At 41.3% G+C, this 20,315-nt stretch overlaps 1 protein-coding gene across 3 annotated transcripts; it reads right to left on the bottom strand.

The window, feature by feature from the left end:
* Nucleotides 1–378: 378 nt before the first annotated feature.
* Nucleotides 379–14,058, bottom strand: cog3 (component of oligomeric golgi complex 3). Of its 3 annotated transcripts, none has more exons than XM_083776223.1 (23): nucleotides 13,881–14,058; nucleotides 13,386–13,532; nucleotides 13,223–13,284; nucleotides 12,942–13,107; nucleotides 11,900–11,974; nucleotides 10,567–10,659; nucleotides 9,444–9,569; nucleotides 9,128–9,208; nucleotides 8,986–9,029; nucleotides 8,777–8,903; nucleotides 7,588–7,679; nucleotides 7,206–7,345; nucleotides 6,052–6,212; nucleotides 5,347–5,453; nucleotides 5,122–5,215; nucleotides 4,904–4,993; nucleotides 3,975–4,095; nucleotides 3,560–3,648; nucleotides 3,288–3,422; nucleotides 2,817–2,892; nucleotides 2,577–2,704; nucleotides 1,731–1,829; nucleotides 379–1,562 (listed from the first exon to the last, which is right to left on the bottom strand). In XM_083776223.1, the coding sequence occupies exons 1-23, from the start codon at nucleotides 14,037–14,039 to the stop codon at nucleotides 1,533–1,535; spliced, it is 2,442 nt and encodes an 813-aa protein (XP_083632349.1). In that variant the 5' UTR covers nucleotides 14,040–14,058; the 3' UTR covers nucleotides 379–1,532. The 3 variants fall into 3 exon arrangements, with proteins under 3 accessions (XP_083632349.1, XP_083632348.1, XP_083632350.1); XM_083776222.1 differs by having other exon boundaries at nucleotides 5,122–5,240; nucleotides 5,348–5,453; XM_083776224.1 differs by lacking the exon at nucleotides 13,386–13,532 and having other exon boundaries at nucleotides 5,122–5,240; nucleotides 5,348–5,453.
* Between the last annotated feature and the right edge of the window lie 6,257 nt (nucleotides 14,059–20,315).

Raw genomic sequence — 20,315 nt, 5'->3', positions numbered from 1 at the left:
ATAATTGTCATTTGCTGAATTGCAGGGCTCTACCGATGGCCGGTAAATGGTGCATTTATATATGGCCTTTATCTAAGGCGCTTTACATAGATTGTGCATTACATTCACACACCGATTGTGGCGGAAGCCATACAAGGTACCAACCAGCACATCAGGAGCAATTTGGGGTTCAGTGTCTTGCACTTCGACATGTAAACAGGAGGAGCCGGGATTCGAACCGCCGACCCATGGATCATTGGACGACCTGCTCTACCTCCTGAGACACAGTCGCCCCACGTTCAGGTCACTAGCGTCCAGTTGGGTTTATGGAGCTGCATGACCTGTAAACTCTTTAGTCTTGTTAGAAATATGTGAGACCATGATAACAGCCACTATAAGTTTAACCACTTTTTTTTTAATCAGAATGTTCATAAATAGTTTAACTATACACATCATTTTACAATGCCAATTACAGCAACCTTGTTGCTCTCTGGGGATGGAGATGGCAAACACTCCCATGGCTCATGTCTGTTTTGATACAGTGCAAAACTGCTGAAATATTTTTGCCAGGCTAAAAGTATATAAGTTTTAAGCATCCAAGATACAAAAGAAAGGGTATAAAACACAATATTTTACATATGTATGCAACACATTGGAAAGAAAAAGAAAAAAAATCATCTTGTGGAAGAATTGCGATGTGAACATTTGACAGATGAAGAGCAAAAATTCGGACTGCCATAAAAAGGGAAAATCTGTTAAAACCTGAGAGCCTTGTACATACAGGCCATTAAAGATATCTACTGTACATTACAGAGAAACGGCTTTAAACAAAGGAATTACATATTGTGCAGCATGTTGTCGTTTTTATCCTCCCATTACCATTAAGGGAATCTAAACATCTGAGTGTTAGCCCCCTACTGCCCATTAGCTACCTGGCTGATGAACAACCCTCAGTGCCTCTATTAGCCTGGCTCGAGTGTCCTTGTCTGAGCACTCCACATGATTCACCCTGCTAGCTCTCCCGCCCTCGCTTAGTGTAAAAACGCTTTATACTCAGAACATTGTTATGTTACAAGAAAGGCATTTGTAATCTAAAAGCATCCCTCATCCCAAGTGGATGTCTCCTACATAAAAGCAAGCCCCTGCTAATACGCATTAATTTTAACTCAAACAAGCTGATCAAAATCAGAAACAAAAGAAACCTTCATTTCCGGGTTTGGGACTACAAGTATAACTGCACCTCAACGTGCTTGTAGCTATTGACCATATTCACACAACTGCCGTTTTGCTGTTTACGACCCCAACCCCCAAGTATAATGTCCAATCAAAATGGCTGCAGTGTGAATATGACATTTCTGGCGGGGAGTCTTTAGCCTTATGTGGGACTTTGCTGCATCATAGTGCCCGGTCCAGATAGTGGGACAAGCACAGTCCTCTGGTCATCCCCCCTACACACACTCGGCTCTTGGCTTCATGGGCACGGCTGGAGTCACAGCACCACTACTCTGTGATCCAGGGGGAGTCCTCCACAGTCGCAACACCATTCCTGGAGGCTACTTATTCACAGACAGCAGCAGGTTAATCTGAAAAGGAGCAGGAAAGCATAATGATGCTCACTATGTTTAGCAACCATGTCTGATGTTTCTGTGTGGAAACCAGTCACCGGGACTTTGCAATCCGACAACCAATTTTTGTGTATTTTTAAACCTGTTACAGATACCTACTGGGTATGTGCTGCCAGTATAGCTCACCTGTTCCATAGAGGGACATGCAATGATTTGAAGGTCTTCTCCGCTGTATTCCTCCTGAAGCAAGGCATGCAGTCTCTGGAATACCTGCTGGATGTTATTCTGTGGAAAAAGGCATCCTATTAGTGAAGCTGGAAGGAAAAGAAAATCATATTTCTGGCCTAGGTCCCTTCACTATCTTGTTTCCATGTCAACCGCTGTATTTTATGTTCCCTCGCTTTCAGCTTCACTTAGCCAGGCACATGATGAACTGTGCACAGAGAGCACAAAGATTCCACTATTAGTGAAAAATCAAGTGAAAAATGGTAGTTAATTACAAGCGAGTGGTGTTCTCGCTATGGAGGTATGCAAATATATTCTTAGCCTTAAAGATGGAGTACCACGATTCTTATCCACCCTAAAACATGATCATCAGGTATTATAATATAAGGAGGAAGAACTTTATCCAAAAAGTGTTACATCATTATTTTATGTGGACACGCCCACCAGTTCATTAAGTATGCCTGGTTTGCCTGGTGGGTGGTGATGGGTGGTGATCCACCTGAACTGAACAACCACAGCGGTTGTTGTATGATAAAGGGGGAGGGGGTAGGGAAGGGGCTGATAGTGTGATGTCACTATATTACTGTCATTGGCCCTTTTGACTGTCAAGGGTTCAGCCTCCAGGAAGAAACCCTAAATACAAAGTTAAAACACCATTGCACATCAAAACGACTCCAGGGTGTCTAATGAAGTACTGTCACCTCATAGACACATGAAAAACTAAAAAAAAAAAAAAAAAGATTGTGGCACTCCACAATGCCTTGTGAGAGACAGACTCAGGCAGCCCCTTGTCTTTCTGCTACCCACCCGGACAGGCTTGAAAAGGATGAACTCTGTGTCTCTGTTGGCCAGGTACAAGGACATGCTCTGTAAAGTGGCTGGCAGCTTGCTCTTCATCACCCGGTAGGTAGCCATCACTATATCGTTGATCTTTGCTAAGAGGAGAATAGAAACACAGGGGGAGAACTATTAGTGAGCATGCCTTATAGCACAAGCTATAGTTTGATAAATTATGATGCCATTGGCATTTCCTCAGACAAATCTCACCTGGCTGTGCCCAAGGTTGCTGGGAGAGATTGTATGAGGGACCTCCTTGGATTGCCATGGTTTTGAGAGCAGCCACCTGACAGCAGACATAAAGCCATAGTAAATCTGACAGATCCGACAAATGGAAGTGACTAATTATGCTAGTTTCAAAACAAGCATTTCTATGCCACTTACGGCAAAGAGGTACATTTAAATAAAAGCACAGTAGTAGTTAGTTACACTGTTAGACAGAGATAAAGACTCGCTGAATTGCAGTCGCTGAATTGCAAAATCACTGAGTAGAAAAACAACTGTGATTGGTTTAATTATTTTAGCTTTTTCTTTTGACAAAAAACAAAACAACAAAAACAAGGTGAAAGAATGTGTGAATAAGCAAAGAAGGTTGTTTCCCCCTCTTTTTTAAGAAATCAACGTCAGAATATGCAGTCTATGCCTGTGGCAAAGTCTGCCTTTGCTCCATCTAGCAGTTACCTTGGTATGAAACTCCTCAAGATTCCCCACGAAGATCTGAGTCTGCTGCTGGATGAACTGCTCACAGCTGAACTTGAGGTGGCGGTCCACATCCTTCTTAGAGTCAATGTAGTGCTCCTTTATCTCCGGTGTTCCCTGGAGGCCACAGAGAAGAAATGTTAATACTATCTCTCGCGATTTCCCAAGGCAGACCTCTATTAAATAAAGTATATGAAGTGATATGCCACGCACGCACACACACACACACACACACACACACACACACACTTTACCTCTAACAGGAATTCAAGTATGGCATTGTGACTGTTAAGTCGGAAGAATTTGGGAACAGCCTTGGGGTTCAGGATTTTGAAGGCGGCATCTGAACATGAGAGCACAAAGATTAGATCTGACTGGATGCAGAATACTACTGCCCTCTAGTGGTAGAAAGTAAACATGACCTTGACTGAGATCAGATCAGATTGGATGGTGGGGTGGGGGAGGCAACAGGAGGAGCATGTCTGCCCTCGAAGCCAAACGTTAATGTACATTATGGTGTTAGATTACACTGTAATTTCCACTTTAGTTGTTGCCATTGGTGCATGTGATGGGCACAAGTACCTTAATGAGCACTGAGGACATAATGTAATGATTGGCTTTATGGAGCTGAGCAACAAGCCACCCCCGCACCCATTTTAATTATCTCACCTCGTGTTTTCTTCAGGTCCAGGGAGATTTCTTTGATGGCAAAATCGGTGTGGAAGGGGGCAATCTGTTCACGCATTATCAGCAGGTGTTTGATCAGGAACAGTTGCCCGTCTATTTGTGTCTACAGAAGATGAAACCACACTGTTAGAGGCGAGCCACCGCAGGCAGCAGCTACCACAGAAGGGCATGTGCTGGCTGACTGAGGCACAGAGAGTACATGAAGAGCACAAGCCCTGAGAGAACGACGATAGACCCAATAATTGTTGATTAACAAAAAGGGGAATGTTACACAGAGAACAGGCATTTGGCAACATTTATTGCTCAGATAGAGACATAAATGTTAGAAAAACAACTGCATTAGCATGGGGCGGAGTCAGATTGATGCTACTGAGCTGAGGCGAGGTTGACATGGGTCCCGTTACCATTCATAATGACAGCAGATGCGAAGGTGAGAAGTGTGGTTGCAAATTCCCTCGAGCAGTATGATGTGATGATGTATTGACTCACATGACGTTGTATGAAGCCACATGGCATCACAAAACGTTTATACGGAATGTTTATCGGGCAATAACATATAGTCTGGTTGCCTACTGCAACCACACTAGTAATAAAGTATGGTCTGCTCGACAGAGCATCATTAAACCCGATTTATACTTTGTTGCATGCTGGTGTCGCGCACTGAAAATAGCAGATCTACAATGTGTTACAATTCACAATGTGTCACATGCATCAACAATCTTTTGTATTTTACAAAGTATAAATTAAGCATCAAGAATTGAAGTTGACTCTTCCACTGTTTTAATTATGGACCACTAGTCTTGAAAATTGTAAGTAAAATGACTAAAACAGAATGGATATCATTTAATATATCAACAGAGTGGGGCACTTGAAAGTCTTTTTCAAAAGACTCATAATAAAAAGTTCAGAACCTTGTTTTTAAGGATGATATCAGAGGCTTTAAGCAGGGACTGGATGCAGGCAGATAAGGCTTCTTGAGATAAACCCTGGAAGACTGCCCTCTGGAAGGGAAAAAGAAAACACATCACATAACACTAAACAGCCGAAGAAATGCACCCGAACACATAATGCAATTGTGAATAATGTGTTCCATACCAACAGATGTGCAAAATGGCAAGCAATGACTCACATCTATACACCTGTAGAGCTTGGACAGACAAACCAGTGTTCTTCTGACTGTAGGGTACCACATGCCATGCAGGTCAGCAGGAGAAACAGATGTCTGCAGGCGTGATGCCTCTATTGTCCCTGTGTTCACATGTACACAAATGGAGAGCCACAAAGCACAATTTAGGGAGAATCACGACCATACCAAGGCAGCAATGATACAATTCCAGCTAGTGGAGTACACTGACCAGCATTGCTGTTTCTTCTGATGTCTGAATCTTCAAGCTGTACGTCAGAAAAAGACTCTTGTGACACCAGCTTCACCTGCTCTTCCTTTATGCTTTGAGCAATTCTCTGTTCCAACATGGGGAGGGAAAGGGGGGGGGGGGGGGGGGGGGGGGGAGTGTTGTGTGTGTTAAAAGTGTGGTTCCTCCCATTTGTTTTTAAGCAATTAACCAATTTTACACCGTTTTTCGCTGCTAGATTAAATCGATGCACTTTATTTGTTTATTTTTATAATTGCCAAATTAATTAGTTGCAAGGACATTTTCTCACACAATTTGAACACGACATTTTCATAACCGGCAGTGCCTGTTATGTGTGCGAACAGCTTTGGCAAATAATCAGCCCCCCTGCTCAAGCTCAATTAATTAAATTACGTTACGCAAAGCTAGTTTATTAGAAGCCAGATGTGCTTTCATCACCACGACTTAATTTAATTAATTCCCCCCCTCATACAAAGCTTGGTGACTTGACTTTTAAGACTTACAGTCTATGCTTTCGAAGCAAAATAAATGCATGAAAGGATTATTAAAGTTATCCATTTCATAACTTGTCCAACAGTGAATAAACATACCGTGTTTAGCATAATATAAACATTCCGTCTCCAGTGACTTTAAGTCTTGTGCAGGTAAACTAACATACACCCCAGTATAGAGAATATGTGAGTCACCTCCATCATCTCCAGTTTCTCCGGGTAGGCCAGGTCCCCTGGAGCAGGGTTGTAGCCAGTGATATCGGTCTGAATGTAAATGTGAGTCCTATAGACAAGTCTCTCTTGGACATCCTCCAGCATCTGCTTCACCACCGCCTCGAAGGCCCCCAACTGACCGGCTGCGCACACACGCACACACAACACACACACACACTCTTAAGCGAATCTTAAGCGAATATATCAACCACTTGCCCAAGCGGGCGTCATTACAAAAGGCTGCAGATTGTTGATTTCTATCCAACCACTACATTTTCCAATGACTGCAGGAATTCTGGTGCCGTTCACCCAAAATGTTCAAATAGCCTGTCTGTGCTTTTAGTTTTGACACAACAGATATTTCTTCCAGTTTAGGTTGGATTTTACATCAATATCACATGTCATACTTTCAAAGCTCACTTTGCCACTTTTGCATGAACTGATCTTTGAGCCTCAGTTCAACAGTTAGGCTTGATTTAGGGTGCGTTCGGAAATGCACACCGGGAGCGCACTCGCCTATTAGTTTGCATTGCACAGTGCGCTCAGTGCGCTATTTCCGAACGCGCCCTTATACTGTGCATGGATGCACCAGAAAGTGTCACACTAGAAATAGCCATCTACAAGCTCACAACGCATCACAGCGTGGCACGTTGTGAGCTTGTAGATCTGCTAGTCTGCTATAAATCAGACATTAATTGCTGATGTTGTTACACATTTGTGAGAGCCAGAGATAAAACAAACCAGTCATTGAGTATAGTATACGCTTAACCTGCAAGGCCCATGGCAGATGTTGATGCCTGTGGATCAATATCTGTTGTTAGAAGCATTTTGGATTCAGGTCAAAGGGTTGTGAATCAGGTATACGTACTATGCAAATTGTGCTGAAGCATCGTGTCAGTGCCACAAAACACCACAATACAGGCAGCAGCAATACATTTCCATCACAATCCCACAAAAGGGGCAGGCATAATTATGAGCCTACTGTAAGTATCCAATAAGCTCCAACAACTGCAGTGGGGCGCTTCCTCCATCCATAAATATGGATGTGTTCTTGGCGGGTGTGACAGGTTCAACAAGCTTTAAGGAGGACAATGAAACAATGGAAATGAGAAATAAATAATAAACAAACACCCCACCATTGTTGTGTACGTGGTCGTCCAGCATCTCGTTCTTGAGGATGCCACAGAGCTCAGAGAGCGTCTCCAGGTGGATGACATGGATGATTAGTGGCCGGAGGACATCATACAGGGACAAACACAACTTTTCTAGCAGCTCACTGTCCGGGACAAAAACAAAGACTTTGATGAAACGCATTCGCTTGCAATCATATAAAAAATAATGCTACAGTAAATGTGTAAATGGTGTATATGGGGGTACGCTTGTCATCTTTAAAAAATGATCAAAAACAGAAGAAACTCTTATGCACACGGAAATGCAAGTGAGCCCAGCCTCCTAAATAAGTAGTTATTGTACGTATGCATGCAGCCCGACAATGATTCACTGTGCATCTCGACTCACTCTAGCTTGGTTGTAGGTTTAGAGAAGAACTCATTGTACAGCTGGTGTTCATCCTGGCAGACGTGAACCATGAAGGCACAGCCACTGCGCACCTGTAGGAACACACAGGATCACAGCCTGCAGCACTGCACACATAGACATACAGTACTATGGATGGCTCCATGAACAGAGATGGCAAGAGGGACTGGGGCTAAAACACCATGTAAGCCTTTCTTTAGCCTAAAATGAGAATGAACTCTGGTTGCCTTAATGCTTTTCGTCAGTGATCTACAAAATATACATTTTCAGAATCCATAATTCAGTGTATTTTCATAACCACCATGCTATTTATGTACACTACCATTGTACAAAGATAATCTATTTGAATTATTTCGTACAAAATAATCAATTTGAATTTTTTTTTATCGATTTGTTGATATGTGAGAAAATATATACAAAAACGTGCTTCTTGATTATTCAGTTATAAGTCAGTAATTGGTTCTAAATAACAGTTTCAATATATTTTCGGTGAATTGTCCAGCTCTATCTGGTTCTGTCCATGTACCAGAGACAAGTGACTTGGACTTAGCTCTTCCTTGTACCACCTGTGGACTATACAGGGATAAGGGACTTTACTTTTTTTCTCTTTGCTCTCATGGACCCACATGCAGATTATTCCGGTGTCAGTCTAATTTATGTGGATTATGCGGTTGACACACACTGACATTTTGAACGTTAAACACACTGACTTGTCTCTGTGTGTTCTTTTTTTAATTCTAGCACCTTAACTAACGTTCATAAGTATATATATAATGCATACAGTATACATCCGCTGCTATGCTCACGCAGACACTCACCTTCATATATTATCTATTTTTAAAAGATATATTTTTGGGCCTTTTTCTGCCTTTATTGATAGGTTGAAAGTAGATTGACAGGAAATGGGGAGAGAGATGGGGGGGAAGACACGCGGCAAAGGCCGTCAGGCTGGCTCAGCAGCCTACATGTAGGTGTCCAGACGGTTGAGCTAACCGTCCGGGCCTATATTATCAATTTTTGACTTTGTTTTTTTCTTGATCACCACCCCCCCTCCCTCCTTCCCTTTCTTTTTCTATGGTAAAACGATACGATGGGAACTATGCACAAAAACAAATTTCACACACACTTTTCTTTGTAAATCTGTGATGTGAAAGCCGATTGTGATTCTCACCAGTGCGCAGTGGTCTTTGCTGTTTTGGCCAGTCAGTTCAGTGATGGTGGACGTGATGCTGGGGCTGAGGAGCTGTTCTCTCTGGTCCAGGTAGCACTGATGTATCTCATCTAGAAGCTGACAGTACCTGAGTATGGAGGGATTCAATCAATCAAGCAAGAAAGCAATCAAGCAAAGGCATTTTAGAATGCACAGCTCACAATACTTACTCTGGGATCTTCACCGCCCGCTGCTCTATCTGTTCAATGAGTGACTGCAAGAAATACATTACGTTGTTTTAATTCATAATTTGATAATCATGATCATAGGTCTATCTATATACAATAATGTTATATAACATTATATACTCACTCTAACTTTGGGTGCAGCAGCTCTAAACTTGACATAGTATAACGTGAAGGCATTGTCCGCATTGGCCAAGCCCAATGGATCCTGAAAAGTATGAGAGACGTGTAAGTGATCAGTATATTATTATATAAGTGATGATAATGCATGATTGCAATGTGTCCCAATATAGGAAGATAATGGAAGAGGTGGAGGACTGAGTAGAAGTTATAATTTTCCTATATTGGGACACCTTGTCATGTGTTTTCTTTTCAACATATGACAGGGGTTTTATGGTGTATGGATCATTTTGATATACAAAGGCTAAAGCACATTTTCTTACCCGTTTAGTTAACTGGCTGGTGAGATTCTGCATAGTGTTCACAATGTGGCTCTTTATGAAATGCATAGCTTTGGAAAGACATTGTTTAAACTTGACCATATAAACTGGGTAGTCCTTGAAGTTTGGCTGCAATTAATAGTAATAAACAAAATATGAGTTATTACAATACATACAGTTATAGTCCATGTTATAGTATAACCCTAGTAATTATAGGACTTTTTTGTTTTCAATGTATAATTGAAAACCTAACTAGTAAGATATAGTGAAAAAGCATTTGTAGCAGTTTAAAGAGTAATGAAACACCAAATCATGTATTTGAGCTGTATGCCTTCATTGATCAAATGTCAATCCTAGTCCTGATTTCAACATTTCCAATAACACAAAAAACAAAAATACAGGTAACGTATTGTCAGTGCTGCCATCTACAGGTTGAAAGTCACATAATTCTGCATAATTTGATAACTCTTGACCCGCCTAAGAAAATGAAGTCAGAGTTTACTTTTGGAGAAAGTGTTATTGACAGTGATAGTAAAAACAACAACATTCTCAGCAACATAACACGTTAGCATGTTTGCTCATTTAAGGATGTGCATGTAATTAACAGGGTAGGTCACCATAGATATAGTCAGCACACGATAGGGATTAGAAGAATTCAAATTTCTCGCCTTCAAACAGTCAAGGCTATAGCAGCTGTAATCTGTTGATGTTTCCTAGTGTTTGAGGCGCTGTGATTTATAGCAGATTTAGTTCAACTAGGTGCAATGACAGCCAGCTGGTACATGTACACCCAACCTTGAGCAAGGGTGCCTGTATCACGAATACCCCCATTCCATTCACCCAACTTTAGTTGATTTTCACATCTGTGTAGTAGGCGAGAGCGTTCATTACTCTTTTAATGGAGAAGCCTTTCTAAACATTTTCATCAGCATGCTTTACAATTAGCGATTCAAATATGCAAAGATATACAGTATTTATTCATTTTAAATGTGGGGTGAGATTTACATTTCAATAAAGCAGCATATTCTCCTCTTTTACTGCAGCTACTGGTTCTTAGAATCTTGATAAAATAAAAACATTATTTTGCAGAGTATAAAACATCAATTTTTTTCTTACAGATACTTACATTTGAAGAAACATATTCAATGCAGTCATCCAACTTTGACAGCATTGGTATAAAACCTTCACTGTTTACAGATAAGGTGGGTGAATTCAATTTCTGCAAAGAAAGAGAAAAAGCAGGGCTTGAAAATAAACTAGATCAAGTGCCCCTCGGGGCACAGGTCTCCATCAGGGCAGGTCAGGTTGTGGCCTCCTGGTGGCGCTATAATAGGCCAATGTGAAAAGGTTGGCATTTCTTCTTACGCCTTGGATGGCAATTTGAGGCATTTTGTTCCAAAAATGTGCCACCTGTTGGTGGCGCTCCACCTGTTCTCCACCTGTTGGTGGCGCTATAACAGGCCAATGTGAAAAGGGTGGGATATATTCCTCTGCCTAGTAGGAAAGTCAGTGAAAGATTTCACGTGAATTGCATGCTGCGTTCATGATTTGAGGCTTTTTGTTCAAAACGGGCCAATCCTGCAAACTTTGAAAGCCAATGTTAATTAGGATGGGATATGAAATATCGGACAGATCCGTCTTGAACACATGACTATATAAATACTGTGTAACGATTTGCAGGATTTTGGGACAGAATCTGGAGGAGTAATATCAAAAAATGTGTTTTACAAAAGTCGGCCTCCTGGTGGCGCTATAACAGGCCGTTCTGGAAGATTTGGGGCAGAGGTTCATGTTGGCATCCAGGGAGTGTGTGCAAAATGTGGCATCGACTGGGTTAACGGTGCCGAAGATTAGCTGGTAACAGACGGACGGGCAGACGGAACCAAAACATACAATAATTCTTGCTTTCTTTTCTGATCTGAAACAGAATTATGTTCCATTGTCTAGAAGACAACATTCCATAATGTGATTGCAAAACAAATTTAAATTTTAAAATGTATTGGCCACTTCACATATTATCAATTATGTTTTGTGACCATTTATTTATTTATCTACAATTGATTCTCAAGCACCCGATCAATACACACGCTTACAATTTTGTTTTCATTTTACAGTATTTATACATTTCAAGACTGGGGAAGAACGTGCCACTTGAGGAACTTAAAGCTGCTATAAGCAATAATATGTCAAATATGTTCAAAGCTTCTAGGAACATCTTTGAATGCAGATTGTGGCCCCTGGATGTGTCACAGAGACTAAATTATTATTGGCAGTGTTTTACAGTTAAACAAAGTCATTAGAAATTTGACATATTATTGCTTACAGCAGTTTTAATTAAGTTACTTTTAACTCTCCAAAATATAAATGAGAAAGTACTGTGTGTGGTATCATATTATTACCAAGTTATCTGCTGGGATACAGACATGAAATGGACTTAATAAAAAGAAAAATCAGCATACCGTGTTTATGGTTTCCAACTCATTAAAGTATGAAAGTTTCTGCTGTATATTCTCTGCCAGATCAACAAGCTCCGACTGTAAAAAGAGAAAATAGAAAGTCATGCTTAAAGCTACAACGCTATTTGAACAAATAATTGGAGAATGTTATTTTACATTGTACTAATACAATTTAACTAGCACATCTGCAGTGGTTGGAGCCGGAGGGAGGTGGTCTTGAGACAATGTCAATAAAGTTATTTGAAGCAGACGGTGCCCCGGATTGGACACTAGATGCTCGTCTGTACTAGCGAAAATATGAAGAACGTTTTCGCTATTTACCAATACAAAGGCGGTTCGTGATATTAGAAAGCCTACTTTCCATAGTGGACGCACTCTGAGCCCCCCACCACACGTATAAAATGCACTTTTTAGTGCCAGTCTAACCACCGATCCGACACAGGTGTAAGGGGTTGACGCTATGGCAGGTAAATAAAATATGGAGTTTGTTTTTGAGTTGCCCAAACTTGAAGTGCAGTGAGGAGTCTGCTATAAACACAACACAAGATATATATCGGAATCGGATCGGGAACGAAAAAAGTCGGGACATCCCTACTCTCTGGCCAAAAAGTGCATTTTATACAGGTGGGGGGCTCAGAGTGCGTCCACTGAGGAAAGTAGGATTTCTAACACCACAAGCCGCCTTTGTATTGGCGAGTTGAGAAAACGTTCTTTATATTTCCGCTACAGACGAGAGGCTGGTCTGCATTTCATGCAGGAAGAGAAGAGCAGCATAGCTCTAATCATCTAATGCAAAGGCATTAGAGCTATGGACCAGAGCTAAGTCGATTATAAACAATCTATACAAATGTTTTCGTGTCAATTTTTAAATAAAATGCTTCTTGATGAATCGATGAGCAAGATTAGGTTGGTTATTAGTTCTAAATATCAGTCTATATAGTTTTAAATCTATATATTGATTGATATATTGATATGTATTTGCCGACAGGGGTAAATGCTATTTTAATAATAATAATAATGAATTGTATTTATATTGTTATTTTACCTGCTCTTTAAGCAGCTGCTCACAGGCCTCATGTAGGGTGCCTGTCTTATTAGATACAAACAGGTACTGCTTCTGAAGGGACTCCAGATGCTCCAGGGCTGCATTGACATCTTTCAGAATAGCATCACATTGCTCCTGGTAGCAATTTAGGTGGTCTCTGGTTTCCCTAAAGGAGATGCACACATTTAAGCTCATTAGCTTAATTGATGCAGGTTATTCACTGGTTTTAACCTAATTTACAATTTTCAAAATAGAGCTAAAAAGGCCATGTAACAGGGCACCTGTATTTCGCTCCTTCATCCTGGTCCATTTTGGACTGTAGCTTCGCAAACCAAGAGAAAAACTGCAAAACAAATAGGTTTCAAATCATGTGCATATGGCTATACTGTAGTCTGTATCTATGTTGCTGGCAACGTCGCTATAGAGGTAGGTAATGTAATTCACCTGTTGTGCAGTTTCTATCCTGTCACTCTCCATATCAAGTATTTGGAAGCCCTTGAGCAGGACATCTTCTGTTGAGGCTGGCACAGTTGTTGTGAATGGGGACTGTAAAGAACGTGACGAAAGGCTACACAAGTCCTCAATGGGCAACTGAAAAAGAAGCGGGGTGGAGTATTATTTCTTTTCTAGCTTTCAGTTACAGTGTGTGGAATCTTTGGATGGCTTGACGTGGCCGATACACCGGGTGTTGTGTTGTGTCTGTCTCAAAAGCAAACTTGCTTTTGCTGAGGGAAAGCCACTGCTAGCCAGATTTAGTAGGCTACTTACTACTTACTTTACGAGGCTATTACAGCTTGGTTGAGATACCAAATTAAGAGCAGTACATAACTATAAATTATAGTTATGCACCATAGTTAATAATAATGTAATAATAACTCCTTAGCAGGTATAAGACTGGAATCCTTGTTAGCTTGCTAGCTGGCTTCGATGGCATCTCACCTCTGAAGGAATTGACAGTGTCTCAGCGGCAGATCGAATCTCAAGGATGGAGTCTGCCTGTCTCTCTGTGAGGGGGGCTATTCCATCGACACGTCGGTCCCATAACGAAAGTTTTTCACGCGTTTCATCCGAAATAGACTGATCTATAGACGCCATCATCACTTTGAACAGCACAGCCACCAACGTCAGCAGCAACAAACAGATACTTCCCGTTCCGGGAAAGTGGGCGGAGTTTGATGAATAAGCTTATGTCTGGTCTGATTTTGACGGTAGACTGCTAATCCGGTCTGCGTCTCGACCGGACACGGAAACAACGCGTGCATTAATGTTTTTGCACAATTAGCCAGATACAGTGGCGGGCTCTAGAGCGGATAGGACTGCTTCTTTTGGAGTAGAAACCAGGATTTCCCAAATTCCCAGTAGCAGCGAGCGAGGTCTATTCTGCGTGATGGAACTCTCGATTCGGCAATCGAACCCGGCGGTCATTCAGTAAAAATGCATTTTACCGAATGGTTGGTTTGACCTAGTAGTGGACAGTGACAGTGGCATAGACATTTTAACTGCATGATGTTCAGTGGTCTAATCTAAAGTATAACTATAAAGTACATGTACTCAAGTTTGATTGATTGTGATCTACATGGTGTCAGTCAGCTAATTACCCAACCCACAAGAGTGTGTGATTCTACTCAAACTGTCATTGATCTCATTCTGACCTCGGACAAATCCAGAATCTCCAAGAAAGGGGTTATTGTATGTGGGCTCAGTGATCATTTTATGATTTTCTGTACCCGCAAAATACAAAAACTAAAGTTTGACTGTCACAAAACAGTCATATCTAGGGACCTCAAAACCTACTCAAGTGAGGCCTTTAACCTTGAACTGGAGAGTCTGGATTGGTCCGATGTGCTCAGGAGCTCACTAGTCGAAGAAGCATGGCTTGGCTTTAAAACCAAATTTACATCAGTACTAAACATCATGGCTCCTTTGAGAACCATCAGGGTCAAAACCCGCTCGGAGCCATGGATGAATTCGGACATACTGACTGCAATGAAAGCCAGAGACAACAAATGCTCTGAACTTCTTAAATGCAAGTCCATGCTAGCCAAGCGCTTCGACAGTAATCTCCAAACCAAACTGTGCAACCTAAAAACCCAGTGTAACAAGCTAAGAAACGGTGTAATTGCCATGACCAAATCTGCCAAATGTAACTTTATCAACGATAAAGCAGAGGAAATCAAAAACAATCCTCGGGAGCTCTGGAAGTTACTAAACAACCAACTAGGCTGTGGTCAGAAACTAAAAACCAGGTTTACTAACATAAACATCAAATCGAATAACACCCTCATCACTGACAAGCTTGATGTAGCCAACCACCTGAACATCTTCTTTACAAACATTGCAACAAAGCTGGTTAGCAAACTGCCCTCCCACTCTGGGCGTTTTGGTGTAGAGCACATCAAAGCCTTCTACAAAAACCTTGGTGTTTGTAAAGATGATTTCAAAATGGCAATGGTAACAACCGAGGAGGTACTTAAAAAACTGAGTGCCCTCCAACCCCACAAGGCCACTGGCCATGACAATATCCCCTCCAAATTTCTCAGAGACTCAGCCTTTTCCATAGCTCCAGTCATCACCCACATAGTTAACCTCTCCATCAAACAGGGACAGGTCCCCCAAGATTTTAAACTGGCCAAAGTAACCCCCTTGTACAAAAAAGGGAGTAAATTAGAACCCGGCAACTACCGCCCTATTTCTATTCTAAGCTCCATCTCGAAAGTGATGGAAAAAATAGTCTATGAACAGGTTGAAAAGTATCTTGCCACTAATAAATTGCTGTACGAGTTCCAATCTGGTTTCAGAACATCCCACTCCACTGACACATGCCTCCTCTATTTGAGCGACCACATCAAACACGAGGTGGACGCTGGAAAATACTGCGGCATGGTCATGCTGGACCTCCAAAAGGCTTTTGACACCGTGAACCACTCCATACTGGTTAACAAGCTTAAAGCTATTGGTTTTGATAGCACATCAGTGAGCTGGATGCAATCCTACCTGGAGGGGAGAGAACAGATGGTGGAGGTGAACGGAACACTGTCCCCTCCCCTCCCAGTGAGCTGTGGCGTCCCACAAGGAAGCATACTAGGGCCTTTACTGTTCCTAATATATGTTAACGACATGACTTCAGCTTGTGACTGCAACTTGTTCCTGTTCGCAGATGACTCAGCACTGCTGGTCTCGGACAGGAACAAACTGCAGGTTGAAAAGACCCTCAGCTCTGAACTCGGTAGAATCTGCACCTGGCTCGCTGATAACAAACTATCCTTACACCTGGGAAAAACTGAATCCATCCTCTTCGGATCAAATAGTAATCTCAGCAAGGCAGATGGCTTCTTGGTTAGAGTGGGTGACAATATTATCACACGAAAAGATCAAATTACCTACCTAGGTTCCATCCTGGAGGCCAATCTTTCCGGTGATAAGATGGCCACCAACGTAATCAAAAAAGTCAATCAAAGAACAAGATTCCTTTACAGGATCTCCTCACTGGTCAGCAAAAACACCTTGAAGACCTTAACAGGAGCCCTCGTACAAGGTTTCTTTGACTATGCATCCACCTCTTGGTACCACAGCACCTCAAAGGCCCTTAAAACAAGGCTCCAGACCTCCCAAAACAAACTGGTCAGGCTCCTACTTGGCCTCACCCCCCGAACCCACCTCACCCCTGCCCACTTTGACAGGCTGGGATGGCTTAGGGTCGACGACAGAGTACAGCATCTTGCAATGGGTCTGGTCCACAAGATTCGATACACCACCAAGATACCCATGTACCTGTCTAAATACTTCCTTAATGTAAACGAAGTCCACACCCACAACACCAGAGGGAGTGCAACAAACCATGTACAACCCAGATTCGGCACAAACAAGGGACTAAATTCTTTTCGCTCCTATGCCACCAAAATGTGGAACGCCCTACCAACAGTCATTAAGACATGTGAATCCCTTGACTCCTTCAAAACCGCTCTCAAAGGGCACCTACGGATGGCTGCAATTCGAAACTGGCCTCTGTAAAATCTGAATCCCCCCACCCCCCCCCACCCCCCATTTTCCCTCACTGTATATTGTATCTTTTCCCTTTTTTGCTTCCCATATGATGAATTCCTGTTCTGTACTTTAGCTACATAGAAATGTCTATTTGTATGTCTCTAAATGTTTGTACGTCTTTAAATGTTTTGATGAATTGAACAATGTGGACCCTGTTGTAAACAAGTGTAATGCTTAATTGGGTCGTCCACTCACAGTTGACAGTCTTTGTATTGAGTTTGTGCTTAAAATGTACTGTAAATTCTACAAACTGTTAATAAATATTTCAATCAATCAATCAAATTGAATAGCCTATTTTATTAATAGTTTGCAACAACAACAAAAAAGCACAGAAGAGTACTTTTTTTTTTTTTTTTATAACTTTATTTATAAGATTTCAATTTTTGTAGACAAACAACCCCACATATACCCCACCCTCCCCGGTTCCATCACAAAACAAGACAACAACAACAACAACAACAAAAAAACAACAATAAAATAAAATAAACAGGTAGTAAAGGATATAAATAATAAATGAAATAAATAAATACAATAAAATAAAATTAGCCTTTTACTAGAGTACAGTACAGTTTTTTAATACAATCCTAGATCAATACAATCCTAAAAGGATTTAATCCAAGAAAGCACTGTATCTTATTGTACTTAAATACTATAATTAAATAAGTACAATTTGAGTGGGCAGCGGGATGAGTTAATCCGTCCCCAGGCTTGTAGAGCATAAATGTCGTAGTCTGTATAAAAACAAATAATATGAAAATAATTTCTCAGAAACCATTGGTACCTGATATTCAGGAAGCAGCAAGTGAAAACAAGACAGAGATGAAATGTCATGATTTCTTTTTTTTTCTTTGGCTATTTTTGAAAAACTAATTTGAAGCATTATTTATTGTTATTCACTCATAATTTGTAATGTTCCATTGTTCATCACTTCAATAAAAAAGCAGGCCTGTATAAAACCAAGTATTGTGTAGCCATTTACAAATTTCAGATGGTTTATTGGCACTCCGTAAGCCTAAATAAAAATAGCATCTCTCATAGCAAATGTCTTCTAGGCTACAAGTATAATACCAATAATGAAAGTCAATATAAGTAGCTATTCTTAACACATCGAGCGCTAGAGTGCCAGCAGATATGGGAGATTTTACTCTGAAAGGTTCAGAAAGGAAGCCATTGAGCGTTAAAATGGGTCTTAATGCTTCCAACTCGAGTAGAATTATTAATGTATGTAACTGTACAAGTGTCCACGTCAACGAAAATATATGACGTGGAAGTTTCCTTGAGCCCGGAAGTGACTCTGGAAGAGCGGCTGACGCTGACGTCATGGCTTCAATACATAATATAGAACTGGATCCCTAACTCTGTTGGTGTCTTCAGTGGTCCAGTGGATTAGACTTCTGGCTTCCAATCCTAGCTACGTAACTTTGCGGGTTCGAGCCCCGTTGATAATTTTCCAACAACACCGGACTACTTGTTTTTGTGAGGTTACTGTTAGGGCTAGTTTGACATGCATTTAGGCTATCCCCATTTAGTGGCATTTCTATCCCCCAATTAATTTATTTATTTATCTGAGAGTGTACAAATGGAACCAACAGGTCAATTTGGTTCCATTTGTACACTCTCTGAGGTACAGACCCATAAAGGTCCATTTGGTTACTAACCATCATTTAGCTGGGGACCCCCTGGAACTCCCTCAAGGACCCCTGGGGGTCCCCGGACACCACTTGGTCAAGATGGAAAGAATTTATCCAAATCAGAAAATAGCAGGCACAACCAATAGTGGTTAAAATGATTTACTGCATTAACTACTTTTATTGGGGACCCCCTGGAAACCCCCCAAGGACCCCTGGGGTGGGAACACATTTATTTGTGATTGTAGACACCTTTATGAACACATTTGTGAAGAAAGCTAGTGGTAAGCATTTGTTTTGCAGAAGTATTAACCCATTTAGGCCTGAATAAAAAAAAATGTCCTGACATTTTCCAGAAAAACCCTATTTTTCTCTGTATCAGTGGTGCTCAATATTTCATGTCAAGGACCCCAAAAAGTATATGTAATACCGGTATGCCTCTGAAAATATGTTGTTCCAGGGACCTCCCCAGAAGCAAAAGATTTAAGTTAAAATGTTCACTCTGTAATAATATATATATTCAAAGATTTGAGGCACATTTTCAGGATTTTTCAAAAATAGCAGACCTACAAGTTCTAACTCATCTGCTATTTTTCAATAGCTAAAGTAATAACACGATGCTTTAAAACACCAAAAAGGGTTCCCGCCCAAAATGGGTTTAACACAGACTCAACTCCATTGGATCCGTTGGAACACATGTCTCTATTTCTCCATTTCCTGAAAAGTAAAGGTTTTGGACATACAAGATAACCACAGTGACAATATATCAGATGACCATCATTTGTGTTTAACTTTAAATCTATTCTAGACGCTCGCTGCAAGACATTTGATGACGACCTCTGACCTGGTGAGTGACCAGCCCAGAGGTCATGTGATGTCATCGCTTGCTGTCAAACAATCAGAAGAAGCAGTGGACTGAGGGTCGGGAGACACAGCTTGACAACACATTGTGCTTAGATAATTAACCCATTAAGACCGTACTACAAATGATCTTTTCACAAAATAGCAGATATACAAGCCAATAGGGCGGCACTCTGTGTTGTGCTATGAGCTTGTAGATCTGCTATTGAAAAATAGCAGATCTTTGCAAATACAATAAATACATGTAATTTAACCAAGTGAATCCAACGTTACTATTCTGGGCAAACATTTGGTGACAATAGTGAACATTCAAGCCTTGTGAGCTTGTAGGCCAGCTATGTTTCTTGGTGGTGGTGTAGAGGGAAAATGGAGGGGGCCTAGTACAGACCTTGTGGAACATAGTCCACAAAGTAGAGTTTAAATGGTTATTAAAACACATTAAATGCCGGGGACGTTTTCAGACTAAAGGCGCAAGAGTACCAAGCAGATGAGGGAGATTTTACTCTGAAAAGCCAGCAAAATTTCCCCCCAAAACTATTTTCGGGCCTGTTGAGAACTCTAGTTTTTGCCACCTGCCCGCCACGGTAGCACTAATAACTAACTTTGGGGCCCGTCTAGAGTTTGAATGGACAGGTATCAGTCAAAAGGGAGACATAGAAGAGGATGGACGGGTAGGGAAGGATCAACATGGAATGTCAGAACAGCTCCACTCCTTATATGGAGATCTAAGGGTTTGAGGTTAGAGGTCAGATGTAGAGTTGCTGGCCGGCTCCATATATGCAGATCTAGGTGATGCCCACAGCCCTCCTATGAGACACAGACTGAGTAGAAAAAAATGGTG

Source organism: Protomyctophum parallelum, assembly GCF_964188405.1.
Source record: "Protomyctophum parallelum genome assembly, chromosome: 11".
In the NCBI taxonomy this organism is placed as follows: domain Eukaryota; kingdom Metazoa; phylum Chordata; class Actinopteri; order Myctophiformes; family Myctophidae; genus Protomyctophum; species Protomyctophum parallelum.
This window is presented reverse-complemented; position numbering and strand designations above follow the sequence as displayed.

What these genes read in the sequence shown, in the direction of transcription:
- cog3 (XM_083776222.1), bottom strand. Translation starts at nt 14,039, where the DNA reads ATGATGGCGTCTATAGATCAGTCTATTTCGGATGAAACGCGTGAAAAA. An exon ending in AGTTGGAAACCATAAACACG is followed by an intron (nt 10,660 to 11,899) that starts GTATGCTGATTT and finishes CTTTCTTTGCAG; the next exon opens with AAATTGAATTCACCCACCTT. An exon ending in ATATCATCCTTAAAAACAAG is followed by an intron (nt 4,096 to 4,903) that starts GTTCTGAACTTT and finishes CATCTTCTGTAG; the next exon opens with ACACAAATAGACGGGCAACT.